The 14,763-nt window shown below is 42.8% G+C and overlaps 1 protein-coding gene across 2 annotated transcripts in view; it reads left to right on the plus strand.

Annotated features, from left to right (window-relative positions):
• The first annotated feature begins 3,826 nt into the window (after window positions 1–3,826).
• The window catches only part of FBXO21 (F-box protein 21), a 41,272-nt gene continuing 30,335 nt past the window's right edge, over window positions 3,827–14,763 (plus strand). For both annotated transcript variants that reach the window (XM_047762750.1, XM_047762751.1), the window contains exons 1-4: window positions 3,827–4,094; window positions 4,944–5,079; window positions 7,186–7,280; window positions 14,087–14,208. In XM_047762750.1, coding sequence (XP_047618706.1) covers window positions 3,856–4,094; window positions 4,944–5,079; window positions 7,186–7,280; window positions 14,087–14,208 — 592 coding nt within the window. In that variant the 5' untranslated portion in view covers window positions 3,827–3,855. The remainder of the gene's footprint in view (window positions 4,095–4,943; window positions 5,080–7,185; window positions 7,281–14,086; window positions 14,209–14,763) is intronic.

The raw sequence follows: 14,763 nt of genomic DNA on the forward strand, positions 1-14,763 counted from the left end.
TTGTAGCTGTGGCATAGGCCGGTAGCTGTAGCTCTGATTTGACCCCTAGCCTGAGACCTTCCATGTGCTGCAAATGAGACCCTAAAAAGCAAAAATAAAATAAAATACAATGCCAACCCTTTTTCCAGGACCTGTGGGATCTAACAGAGGTTAGTGTGTGCAGTGGTTGAAAGCACAGACCATGGAGCCACCACTTGGTTTCCATTTAGAATTGCCCAACAGAGCCCTTCCCTATTGCCTGGCCTACAGAATCAAGAACACAAAAACAAGGTTGTTTGCAGCTGCTAGGCTTTGGGTTTATTTGTTAGGCAGAAACAGGAACTGATGTATAAGGATTGTTTCATATCATAGGAAGATCTGTAATTATCCCCATTTTATAGATGAGGAAACTGAGGCACCAAGATGTTATCCTCTACTGGGCACTTGGATAAGCAGAGTGAGGGAGAGAGAAGTAGCAGGGGTGGCAACAAGTTTCCAGTTTGGCTGGAATGGGTGCCTTTCCAAGGCAGGAAGCACTGGAAGAGGACAAGGTGAATTACCGGGTGAGGGTGGGGGTTGGGGAGGGCGTTATGATTTTCCCCCAGGATAAGCTGAGTTTCAGGGGCTCAGAGGGAATGTCAGGTGAGCAGTTGGCTAAGTGAGCCTAGATCTCAGAGAAGAGTACTGGGCTGAGGAGAGAAATGTGAATATTTAAACTGGGTTTCTGGCGTTCCCGTTGTGGCTCAGGGGAAATGAAACTGACTAGCATCCATGAGGATGCAGGTTCGATCCCTGGCCTCCCTCAGTGGGTTAAGGATCCAGCATTGCTGTGAACTGCAGTGTAGGTTGCAGACGTGGCTCGGATCCGGCATCGCTGTGATGGTGGCATAGGCCAGCAGCTATAGCTCCAATTCAACCCCTAGCCTGGGAACCTCCATATGCTGAGAGTGCAGCCCTAAAAATAATTTAATTTAAAAATTTAAAAAAATAAATAAACTGGGTTTCTGAGTCCCCGTTGTGGCTCTAGGTTTGAGAACTGGACATTGTGTCCATGAAGATGCGGGTTTGATTCCTGGCCTCTCTCAGTGGGTTAAGGATTAGATCCTTAACCTGCTGCACCGCAAGAGAACTCCTAAACCTTTCTGTCTTAATGCTAACAGTTGCAGAAGCACCAGTAACCATATCCCCTTGAAGACCTAACCCCCAGAATCTCAAATGCGACTATATTTGGAAACACATTCTTTAAAGAGGTCATTAGTATGGGTCATTAGTATGAGGCCGTTAGTATGAGGCCATTAGCATGGGTCTGAATCCAGTGTGACTGTTGTTCTTATGAAAAAGAGATTGAGATGCAGACATACAGAAGGAAGACCATGTCCAGACACAGGGCAAAGATGGCCACCTACAAGCCAAGGACAGAGGGTCTTGGAAGAAACCAACCCTCCAACACCTTGATCTTGGACTTAGCCTCTGGAGCTGTGAGACAATAAATTTCTGTTGTTTAAGTCACCCAGTCTATGGCACATTGTTGTGGTAGCCCCATTAAATTAATTCAAGTAGTAACACACTTTTCAAAAAAAAGGATTGAGGTGAAATTCACATCACATAAAATTAAACATAATAAAGCAAATGATTCAGTGGTGTTTAGTACATTCACTGCATTATGCAACCACTACCGCTCTTTTCAAAAATATTTCCATCACCTAAAATGAAACCCGTACCCATTAAGCAGTTTCTCCCCGTTCCCCCATAATGCTTTTATCAAGCACGGTCTCCATGCCAGGTACTGTTCTAGTCACTTTACATAATGTACTCATTTAATTCTCACAACAGTCCCAGGAGGCCAGCATTATTATTACCATTTTAAAAACTGGGCATCAGAAGGCCACGTCACTGGCTCTTGCTAAACAGCTAGTTAGACAATTGCCATCAAGAGATAATTATTGAGGGGCTGCTCGGTACAAGGCCTTGGGCCAAGTGCGTGGGCATCCACAGGTGAATCAAAGACAGGCCTGATCCTCAAGCTGCTTCTGATCCAGTGGGAAAGATGCAGATCAAACAAATAGTGCAATTAAGTAATCATTGCAAGCCTGTAACATGCTGTGAAGGGGCTGGATCTGGTTCTGGCGCTGGGGTGGGGGAAGGGAGGGCATCTGGAGAGGTTCGGCTAAGTCCTGGAAGACAAGGAGGAGGAGCTAAAAGGAGGACGTGCTGGCACAAAGCACATTCCAGGCCATGGAAACAGTATATATGTGAAGGCCAGAAGTGGGAGGAAAGAGCCCAGCCTGGCTACAGTGAGGCTAGTGAGGGAGAGAATGGCTTCAGATAAGCAAGGAGAGGAAGACAGGAGTCTGCCCCTTTGCAACAATGTTAGGGATTTTGGATTTCTCTTCCTTTCTTCCTCCCTTCCTTTTTTTTTTTTTTTTTTAAATGGCTACACCCTCAGCATATGGAAATTCCCAGGCTAGGGGTTGAATAGGAGCTGCAGCTGCTGGCCAGAGCAAGGGCCAGAGCAAGTCACATGTACAACCTACACAGCAGCTAGCAGCAATGCTGCCAGATCCTTAACCCAGTGAGGTCAAGGATTGAACCTACATCCTCACAGACACTATGTAGGGTTCTTAACCTGCTGAGCCACAAGGCGAACTCTTGGATTTGTTTCTGAGGGTAATAGGGAGTCATGGATGGCTCAACACCATCCATTAAGAATAACTTTCCTAGTTCACCTCTCTCAGGGGATTCTGATTTCCAAATTGAGGGGAATACTATATTGAGCCTCCCTGGACTGACAACAGATTGTACTTGCATGTCCCCCCACCCCCCCAATTGTACTCTGAGTTCCTGGAAGGCAGAGATCCTGTCTTTTTCACCTCTATCACCAGGGCATACAGCACAGAGCCTGGCACTAAACTAAACAGAGTTTAAAAAAATTAATAAATAGGAGTTCCTGTTGTGATGCTGTGGTAATGAACGCGCTAGTATCCATGAAGATGCAGGTTGGACCCCTGGCCTCACTCAGTGGGCTAGGAATACACAGTTGCCCGCAAGCTGTGGTGTAGGTGGCAGTCGAGACTCAGATCCCGTGTGGCTGTGGCTGCGGTGTAGGCCAGCAGCTGCAGCTCAAATTCACTCCCTAGCCTGGGAACTTCCATATGGCAGGAATGTGGCCCTAAAAAGACAAAATAAACAATAGGTGCAGGCAGGAGGAAAGAGTGTCCACTCAGTTGAGTGGGAAATCCTGTGCGCAGGATTCAAATCCAGGTTCTACCACTTTTTGCCTCTGTGACTTTGAAGCAGTGGCTCCCACCCTTATGAGCCAGGTTTTCCTTATCTGTAGAATGGGTATAAAAATGATAAATATCACCTAGGGCTCAAATGAGGCATCCTTGAAGAACGTATGTAAAGCCCATGGCACAATCCCCACTCAAACATTGTTCGTTAGTATTACAGCATATTGGTTTAGGGTACAATCAAGCAGAGTCAAGCGGATCTGGATTAAAATCTAGAACAAGGGACTCTGAACAAGTCCTTTTATCTCCCTGAGCCTCAGTTTCCTGTAACTGGGGGGAGAATAACGGTTCATAGGGTTATTGGAAAGGTCTGATGAGCACATTCACAGGAAGCGCTCGGCACACATAATAAAAATGGATGCTACTATGATTGTCCACTCACAGTTCCCGAGCCCACCGCGCTGTTATTTTCCAAAACGCATTTCTTTCCTTTGGCAGCATTGCAGCCCATCGAGAACTGATTGGACCGAGGAGGTGTGGTCACGTCGTGGGCGGGGTGACCCTGGAGCCCTCCCCTCGAGGCGGGTGGGCGGGGCGAGGGGGCGCCCTGGTGCGCGCGCGCGGCGGCCCCAGGTACGCAGACAAGATGGCGGCAGCAGTGGTCGATAGCGCGATGGAGGTGGTGCCGGCGCTGGCGGAGGAGGCCGCGCCCGAGGCGGCGGGCCTCAGCTGCCTCGTCAACCTGCCCGGCGAGGTGCTGGAGTACATTCTGTGCAGCGGCTCGCTGACGGCCGCCGACATAGGCCGCGTCTCTAGCACCTGCCGGCGGCTGCGCGAGCTGTGCCAGAGTAGCGGGAAGGTGTGGAAGGAACAGTTCCGGGTGAGGTGAGCCAGCGGCCCCGGCCGCCCGTGCCCCCCACTCTGCGCCCCGGGGGCCGGGGACCGGCAGCCCATAGCCGCCGCCTCCCTGCCAGCGCGCGGACCCCAGTCCCGGATCCCACCCCCGGACCCCTTCCCGGGGACGGACAGACAAAGGCCTCCAGGCCGCCGACCCCTCGGTCCACGCTGCACGGACCCGTCGGTGCCCAAATTGCGCATCGGGAAGCGCCCAGCAGCCGGGCCCTCCATAAAGGATGACGACTGTGGTATCACGACTCATCCTTTCTGCGCGCTGCTTTTGTGCCCGACTCAGTGCTAGAATGTTTACATGGACCCAGTGATGCAGTGATACTAACAGCCCTTTGAGGAGCGGGCGCAGCATCTCCTGGCAGTTGGCTGAGAGCACAGATTTCGGTGTGGGACCGGGGATGAAATCTGGCCCTGACGTACTCCCCGTGTGACCTTGGGGGTAGCGACTTCCCATTTTTGATCCTCATTCATCGACTTTAAACAGTGTTGATTAGACCTACCTTTGACTGTGGTTATTAGATGAGATGATGTGTAGGGAGTACTTACACCGGGCCCGGCTCTTAGGAGGCGCACAATTAATGTTAACTGTGATTGTCATCACTATGATTATTGTTGCTACGACTGTCCCCATTTTATAAATGGGGACTGGAAATGCAGTATTCCTATTGCCACGCCAAGGTCACGGCGTGAGCAAGTGCGTGCGTGCCGGGTGGAGATTTGAACTATCGCCAGGGCCCCTCTGACCCCTAAAACCAACTGTTTCCCAGTTTCCCAAGGCCGCCTTTGAGTCTCCGTTGCGCTGAGGGAGTGTTTCTCTCCTTGTAGGTGGCCTTCCCTTATGAAACACTACAGCCCCACCGACTACGTCAATTGGTTGGAGGAGTATAAAGTTCGGCAAAAAGCTGGGTTAGAAGCCCGGAAGATTGTAGCCTCATTCTCAAAGAGGTTCTTTTCCGAGCACGTAAGGATCTGTTGTTGGAGTTCTAAGCGTTTGCCTGTCCTCGGTGTTTGTGTCTGGGTCTGTAGGCATTAGCTCATCAGCTCTTTTTGCCATCTCCCTTTTCTGTGCCCTCACAATCCCTTACTCACTTCGATGGCTGCAAGAGTCATTGTGTCCTTTTCCTCCCATCCAACAACATGAAGCCATTTGTCCCTGCCAGCTTTACTTTTCTAAAGCCAGAGAGAATGGGGGGAGGGAGAGGGAGGAAGGGACCCGCAGCGCAATGTGGAGGGAATCCAGATCAGCATTATTCTCTTTAAGTGGGTTAAACATATATTTTTGCAACCTCCAGGTTACTGGGGGTGGGAGGGTGGGGGGAGATCATCGATGATTGAACACTGCAAATTTCACCCAGTTGTTTTCCCAGAAGGGTTGACAAAATTCATATGGTTCTTTCTGGCTTTGCAGGTTCTAACCAGTAGTGAACTGCGTTATTTGTTAAGGTAACAGAGGATTAAAAGCTACCTGTGAATGGAGAATCATTACTCCCGCAATTAAATTGTCTTGCATTCATTATCCCCCAAAAGATTTTTTTTTTAATTTTTTTATTTAATGCTGAAATGCATGGGTTGGTTGGTTTGTTTCCCTTCCACAAAGTGTCTCACAGAAGTTTCTATATCAGGTCCTGATTCTTAACTTTTTGTAATTCTGGAAAATAGTGCACACTAATATTTTAAGTTTATTTTTGATTGGTGGTCTAGAAATGAAACGGATCTGATTTATTTTGATATCCTCATTTACTGAAGTTTAATTCCTGTTTTCTAATTCTTTTTGTTTGTTTATTTTTGTTTTTGTTTTTTTGGCGTATGTAAGTTCCCAGGCCAGGGACCAAAGCCGAGCCACAGCTGCAACCTATGCCGCAGCTGTGGCAATGCTGGAGCCTTAACTGTCCCAGGCTGGGGATTGAACCTATGCCATTGCAGAGACGAGGCTGGATCCTGCTGCAGTACAGCGGGAACTTCCCTATTTTCTAATTTTAATTACTGTTATTTAATGGAGTTCATATATTTGAAATGTTTTCATGGCTTTTCAAGTTTTGAAAGGGAAAAGTTGGGCTTTGGGTAAATTTGAACTTATTCCCCCATAGAAAATAAAACTAGATATTCCCTAGTGTAATTCATTTCTATAAGTAAATGTTTCTTAAATGTTAGAGTGAACAAAATGTATATCCTACTTTGGATAAGCCATGCACTAGCTAAAAGCATTCATACCACACATTTTCCATACTGGTTTAAATGGATTTGCACACACATATGTATGGTTGCCGGATGTATTTGATGCCCTTGGACGTGGGCTACTAGTTTGCGACCTCTACTTAATAGTCGCAGCTGGTTTTGTGTGCAATTTTCACTGTCTGTGCCTTTGTCTAATAATGATGCATTGTTGTGTTTTTCCCTCAGTGCCCTCTTTCCCTGCACCTCTGCTTGATTAGAAGTGTGTCAAGGACTTTGAACATAGCAGGAGCATACTTAGGATTGATCTGTGGGTGGATGATTACTTTGGCTCAGGACCCTTGTATTTCTGTGTTCTCAGCGTGTACAGGTTGACATGAAATTTCCTGGTTACTTTGAAAAAGGAAAGTGGGAGAGGTAGTAGAATTTTATGCTGAAGGGATCTTATAGCTCATTGGTACCACCCCCTCAATTTACAGAGGGGAAAACATAAAGGGTCAAGAGTCGCCTGAAGCACTGGACTTCTATGGCCCGCCACTCCTAGTTGAATTCAGTGTAGACTGCACAGAATAGTTACTGTGAATTAGGAGATTTTGTATTTCTGGTCCTCATTTCAGAGTTATTTTTCTTCACATTTGAACTGAGTTATCACTTTCAGAAACTTCAGTCTTTGAAGATGTAAGTCATTTACAACTAACAGTATGATCTGAACAAACTATTGTTACTCCACAGGTTGCTTTCCACCCGTAGTGGGTGGGCAGTGCAAGATAGTGTGGGAGAGGTGTTACCACTTCTGTGAAAAAGAGCAGCTTTGTTTGCAACTCAGATTTGTGTGTGAGCGTGACGATGACATTATTACGCATTACTGAGCCTCTTTGTATGTGTCTTTTCATAGGTCCCTTGTAACGGTTTTAGTGACATTGAGAATCTTGAGGGACCAGAGATATTTTTTGAGGATGAACTGGTGTGTATCCTAAATATGGAAGGAAGGTAAGCTGTAGTTTTATCCAGGATTTTGTTTTAATAATTGCCCCAGAGTTAATTGCTGTAATTAGTATGTGGCTGAACTGTGGGACACATTTCCAAATATTTCATGTTACATTCATGTTGTTACAGTTAGATTTTTGAAAAATTTCCTCTATATAAGGTAACTACACCAAGACAATTGATATGCAAAGAAATAGTTCAAAAATCCTTTCGGGAGAATTCATGTTTAGTCCTCCTTCGGGTCAAATACTGTACTCTGGGCACTTGTATCTATTATGGCATTTGGTTAATACAAATTATCCTTTCTTCGTTGTCACTTGTTCACCTACCACCACCAGATTTGCCTGTCGTGAATTGAATTCTTTAAAAAAAAGTTTCTCGTGTATGTCTTAATTTAATGGATAATATTTTACAATTTCTGGATTATGGTAAGAAATAATCTACTTCGCCTATGAAAATTACGGATATTTGGTTGAGCCTTGCTTTTATCTCTCTCAATCAAGAGGAATCCATTATCTCTTGGTTGTTGCTTAAAATTCTTTTATGCCTTATATTTTCTGAAGGTTAATTGCCAGTTTACCAGAAAGATGACTTGGCTTCCAGCCTAACTTACCTATGAAAAAGATTTTCTGCTCTAAAAGTTCTGGAAATTTTATTAACGATGGAAGATGTGTGCTAGTTTAACATCTTCAGAGAAATCATTGTGAAACATCTCACAAACAAGGCATAAGACATTGTTCTTATTGTTTTCAAGGGGGTTTAGGAGAGAGAAATATCTATCAGTGGAACAACTGTGAGGGAGAGGTAAGATGTGTCACTATTCTAGGCCTTGGATGAGTTCTGATGCAGAGGTCATTTTTCTGTTTCTATTTTGGTTTATCTATAAATGAATTAAGTGTGATCTAATAGTCAGTATTGTGCAGCCTTAAAAATAAAAGTCAACCTGTCTCTTTTACATATATACACATAGACTTTTAAATTCATAAATGTTACATTATACGTACTGAGTTTATCAGTCGTTTGGGGTTTGTTTTGATGTTTAATGCAAACTGTCTTTTTCTTATTTATGCTGTTTTGTCCTTCCTCCCTTCTCCTTCCATTTTTACTGGCCTTCCCTGACCCCATTCCCATAATTTATGATGACAATCTAGGTTATATGCTTCCATGCTAATATGATATACAGGGGGATGGAGTGGTATCATTACTTTACAAAATTTAGATCACATAATATGTACTTCTCAATAACTTTTCCCCATCATTCAACATTACTTTGTGGAAATCTATCCTAATCAGCTCTTAAAAATCAAATTCACTTTTGTTGGTGGCTGCATACTGTTTTGTAGTATATACCATAATTTATTTAACTGTCCCCCTATTGATGGGTAACCACTTTCTTCTCTATTTTGTGTTACTATGGAGGGTGATGTTTCTAATGCTTTCATTTCTGATAGCTTCCTGGGAATGGATTTCCTAGGTTAAACTATAGAATGTTATTTGAAAAACATAAGAGCTAGCATGTCCTTGAATAAGAAGACTTACCATCACAAAAATGTCAATTCTTCCAATGTTAATACATAAACTTAATGCCATTCCAACTAGGATCCAGCAAGAGTTTTGGGAGGGGAGAGTTTCATTTGTTTTAATTGGATTATATTGTCATAAAATATATACAGAAGAGTAAATTTACAAGAGCCAGAAAAAACAATTTTTAAATAATCACAATGGGAAACCTGCATTAGTAGATATTAGAACATATTATAAAGCTACCTCTTATCAAACAACACATTATTTAAATAAAAATAGATAGCTGCATCAGTGGCAAAGAATAATTCAAAAACATATCCCAGTTTAGTATATTTAAACTCAGAGGGGAAAAGATGGTTTATTTAATGAATGGTATTGGGCACAACTGACTATCCATCTGTAAGAAAGTAAAACATATATCTTATACAAAAATTAAATTCCAAGAGATTAACCAAAATTTTTAAATATCACAGTGAAAATTCATCAAGAAAATAAGAGACTTCATGTGCAATCTAGGGGTACCTCCTTAACCAGGACTGATAATGCAGTAAAAAAATAAAAACAAATGATTTTCCAATTTAAAAAATAGACTTCTATGACTAAAGAAACCATAAACAAAGTCAGTAGATTCCTTAAATTTTCTGAGAAATTGAAAAATGTACAAAGAAGGATGACATTCTCAGAAGAGCAAGTCCAAGTGACTGGCAGTCAAGTGAAAACACCTTTAAAGTCACTGGAGCTAAATTCACTGGCACAGTGGGTTAAAGGTCTGGTGTTGTCTCTTTGGCATCTCAGGTTCAATCCCCAGCCCAGTGCAGTGGGTTAGAGGTCTGGTGTAGGTTGCAGCTGTGGCTTCAATTCATTCCCTAGCCCAGCAACTTCCATATCCCGCAGATACTGCAATTAAAAAAAAAAAATTCACTCTTCAAAGAAATGTTAACTAACGATGAAATACTGCTTTTTTACTTATCAGATTGGCAAAAAGAAATATTAAATCTTCACACCTAGTAAAAATGTATATTATAGTCTTTTTAGAAATAAAATGTTATAAATGTTACCCTTGGGCCTGGCAAATGTTTTTAACTTAGAGTTTTTTTTAATAATAGGGAATACTCTCATGTTTGTAAGTGTGTCGAGGTGCCAGTTTTCATGAAGGACTCTGTTTGTATTCATTCCTGGCAAATGCTTGTTGTTTGGATATGGAAAGCATGGGAAGAAGGGTAGTTTCCATAAATGCTAAGGCACCAATCCCTGGACATGTGAAAACAGCATTTATGGTGTTCTACATGATCTTAAAGAAGAGTACATCCTACAATAAAGATTTGAAGCAACGTATTAAAAGGGCGTACACTATACCTGAGGAAAAACTGACCCAGAATAACCAGCACTGAGACATGTTCCAGTAAAACGACTAGATTTTAAAGGCAGAAAAGTCCTTTGGGGATCTAAGTGAAAAAGACGAAGCTGCTTATAAGGGAGAACAAATCAGAATATCATCAAACTTTTCAACAGCAATACTTTATGCCAGAGGGGGGAAAAGAGTAACACATTTAAGATACCCAAGGATGGAAAATGTCAGTCAAGGATTTTTATATCTAGCCAAACTGACTTCCAAGTGTAGGGACTGTGGAGAAACTTACCCACTTGCAAGATTACAGGGACTTTTGAGCCTTACCTGAGAAATGTGCTAGAAAATGAGCTTCAGCCAACCAAAATAACCAGAGAGACACTGATATGAGGACTATCGGTGAGCATTAAGTACATACTTACTTGTAGAATTAAATCCAAATGACAGTTGATGAGGAGAAAGTATTGTATGTAATGGCCATAAGCCCTAACAATGTAGATACAGTATAGCTGTCTGTAAAAAGTGAGTGGAGAGTGGGGGAGAACATGAGCAAAAATATTTAGCTGTTTTCAGGAATCATCAAAGTAATGGGAATATTGGTCTTGTTATTCTGAGGCTGGTGTGTGTGGGTGTGTGTAAGAGAGTGAGATGTGGAATAAAGCAGTGAGTGGTTATGTGATATTCTAATTCATCCCTGGTATTCTGAAGAAGCAGGATTCTCCTGGAAGAAAAAAGAAACAGATATAAAATAGAAGAAGTTAAAAACTGTATGTTCTGGAGTTCCCGTCGTGGCGCAGTGGTTAACGAATCCGACTAGGAACCATGAGGTTGCGGGTTTGGTCCCTGCCCTTGCTCAGTGGGTTAACGATCCGGCGTTGCCATGAGCTGTGGTGTAGGTTGCAGACGCAGCTCGGATTCCGCGTTACTGTGGCTCTGGCGTAGGCCAGTGGCTACAGCTCCGATTCAACCCCTAGCCTGGGAACCTCCATATGCCGCGGGAGCGGCCCAAGAAATAGCAACAACAACAAAAGAAAAAAAAAAAAAAAACTGTATGTTCTGAATTTGAATTAGGTGTGTCAAGATGAACTCGTGAGATGTTTTATATTTGAATATGTGTAGGTATGTGTATGTTTTTGTGAACACACACTTATACACTAGACTTGCTATTTCTGCTCATTGAAAAGGTCTAGAAACACTACCCAACCTAGTAGAAATGATCATTCCAAGTACCCAGATTGTAGTCTCCATACTGCTTCCCATGAAAAGAGCCCAGGATTTTGGGAGAAATGGCTGATTCTGGGTCCAGAGCAAGAAATGTAAAGGATGACCCTGGAAGCATATTAGAAGCCTGGAACTAGATAGCAAGAGAAGTAACAATATTCCATTTAGAAGTATTCAGGGGCCAACATGAAGAGGCTTCCTTTGGCCAAAGATGTGATGATTTGAGCGTCAGTGGGTTCAGTAACTAGAATGGATTGAAACACATCAAATATATTTAGTTCCATAAATTTGTAATAATACTGAACAACAACTAGTTGATTACCCTTGGAGGATAATAACAGTCCAAATAATTGTTTCGGAAAATGACAAAAGAAAAGGAGCATTTATCCTGCCTTTCTTATATGTTGTACCTCTGGGGAACTGAATAGTAGATATGGGAAAATTATTCTTTGTAGAACTATTACAGCTAATAAATGAAAAGGGATGATTGAATTAGAGTATCATCACTTTATGACTTCTAATGAATTAACGGACCTGGGCCTTTGAATAGCGATGGCTGCTGACATCACAGAAGGAGCCAACCCAGGCACGATTGCCTCCTTATGGAACGCACTCCCACCTATGAAGTTGTCTTGCCAAGTAAATGGAATCTGAATCTGATCAAGCCTCTACATCCAATTTGCAGGAATTTAGAAGACAGAAGAACTTATTAAACTACACAGCATGTGGATGCAGTCAACAGCTTCCAGACTATGGGAAAGTACAGGTCAAACAACCAGGTTTCTTCAACAAATAAAATACAAGGGGAAAAAATGATGAAGGGGATCGTGTAAATCAGGAGACTTAAAAGGTGTCTGAACAGCCTAGCCTGGAGTGTTTAGGGATGCACATTTGTGAAAACTGTAGAGAAAAGCAAGGTAGTGATAACCATTGAGGTGTGACCTTGTCACCAGGGGAGGAGAGGGCCCATGGAGGGCTTTTGGAGTATCCGCAGAATTCTGTTTTTGGCCCCAAGTGGTGGATATAAGGGTGTTTTCCTTATAGCAATTCATTAAGCTATTCATTTGTTTCTTGTGATTTTCTAGATTGCTCTATTTTACAACTCAAAGGTTAAAAAGCTGGTAAATACCTAGCTCTGCTGATTTTGATTTACTTCTTGAAGATTGGATAGTCCTTTATTTATGAAGCCAGACAGATAAGTTAATGGTTAATCATTGTCTCTCTCCACTTCCCATAATCCCTTGTGTATTTGGGAGACCTGGTGAAGAATTTCACTCACTCAGCAAATGTCTGCTTAGCATCTGTTGTGTGTCAGACACCCTTCTAGGCATTGGGGATAGAGCAATGAGCAACACTTAAAACAAACAAAACTACCTTGCCTTCATGGAGGTCACACTCTAGTGGAGAAAAGAAATGCTTAAAGTAAGATACTATTTTAGAAGGTGAGAAGTGCTGTAGAGAACTGTTAACCAGGAAAGAGGGTGAGGGAATGGGGGTTGGGGGGAGGGGTATAATTTTAAATAGAGTGGTGGGAGAAAGCCTTACTAAGAGTGACGTTTGAATCAAAACCTAAAAGGAGGCGAGGACGCAGATTGCCACTCTCCAGGGAAAGAATGTTCCAGTCTGGAGGAACTGAGTGCTAAGGCCTAAGGTGGGCTCCAGCCAGATGTGATGAGGGGACAGCCAGGAAGCCAGCATGACTGGTGACTAGACTTGGTGGGAAGAAGGATGGATATAGGAACCTAGGTCAGACAGGTTACAGGGCAGAGTTTAAAGGGCCTTGTAGGTCATCATTAGGACTTGGGCTTTTTTTTTTTTTTTTATTCTGAGTGTGGTGGAAAACTTTTGGAGAATTTCGGTCAGAGAATTTTTGTGCTATGATTTAACATGTCAGCTGGAGCCCTCTGGCTACCATGTTAAACAGAGACTGGTGAGAGCAAAGTTCAAAGGAGGATGAAACAGACAAACGAGGGTGGTGGTTTAGAAGACATGTTTACATTTCTGATAGATTTTGAGGCTAGGACTGATGGCAGTGGCAGATGGGTCGAATATGGCTTTTGAGAGAAAGCAAGGAGTCGAGGATGACTCCAAGGGTTTGGCCTAAGTGAAGTGATGGAGTTGCCTTTATCTGAGTTTGGCAAGAGTCTAGCGGGAAAAGAAAGTTAGGGTCTCACCAGATATCGAGGTGGGATGTGGTTGTAGCAGTTGGATATACAGGTCTGGAGTTTTGAGAAATCTGTTCTGGAAGAGAAACTGGAGGTTGTGAGTATGGACAGTATCTGAAGCCATGAAACCAGATGAGAGGGCAGCAAGTCTTGAAGGAGAAAGGCAGCAGCCCGAGGCCTGAGTTACCCCTGGCAGGTGCCAAGCAGCGGGCGAGGTTCCAAACGCCTCACTCCTGTCTGCTGAAACTCACAGAGTTGCCCTCGCTTTCCAGGTTTCTCTCTCATTTCCTTTAGTAAATCTGAAGCCAAGTGGATAACTGTTTCTTAAATTTTAACATGGCTAATTTGGTCTTAAATTACCCATGCCAAGTCCTAAGTTGTACTGTCTGCTTCCATGGTAATAAGTACTATATGCTTGTGAGCCAGTTATACTTTTCTTGTTAAGTGGACTCTGAAAATGGTATGATTAGTGGAAAGTGAAAAATGGATAATTGAAAGTTTTTGTATCTTAATTCTTACTGACTTCCTGCTTGTTTGTTTGTTTTTTCCAGAAAAGCTCTGACCTGGAAATACTACGCCAAAAAAATTCTTTATTACCTACGACAACAGAAAATTTTAAATAATCTTAAGGCTTTTCTTCAGCAGCCTGATGACTATGAATCATATCTTGAAGGTTAGACTTCACTGTTGATATTTTGTTAGACAGCTAAATTGTCCTTCAGAACAGCAGTGGAAAGTGTCTCTCATGAAAAACCAGTAGAAAAGTAAACCATGCTGCGTGGTCTTTGGGAGTTTGGGTTCTATGGTCTGACCAATTACGTAGGCAAAATGATTAAATTTAGAGCTAAGATCTTGTCAAAATCTTGAGCTATCAGCTGAAGAGACTGTTTTCTCAAGATGCTCCCTCAGTTCAAAGCGTGAGGCAGATAAGTTAGCTAATGAGGTTAATTTCCTGTTTTTCTAAGCTTTGAAGCCTCATTTCCAAATCAGAAATAAATGTGTCCAGTTTTGTCTCCATATGACCTCGAGCAAATCCCTTAACCTCTCTGGTTGGACTCTAACGAGAACAAGATGTTCTTGCATGTCAGTGAGTCGGCTCGACCATGATGAGAAGTGAGTGGAAAGACGTAGACAGGCAAGATGAAGGGAAGAACTTTCCATTCCTACTAATGAAAAAGAACAGAATGTGACTTCTGGATTTTTTTGAAGACTTTTTAAAATTCCTAGC

The sequence above is a fragment of the Phacochoerus africanus genome, chromosome 15 (assembly GCF_016906955.1).
Source record: "Phacochoerus africanus isolate WHEZ1 chromosome 15, ROS_Pafr_v1, whole genome shotgun sequence".
Taxonomy (NCBI): domain Eukaryota; kingdom Metazoa; phylum Chordata; class Mammalia; order Artiodactyla; family Suidae; genus Phacochoerus; species Phacochoerus africanus.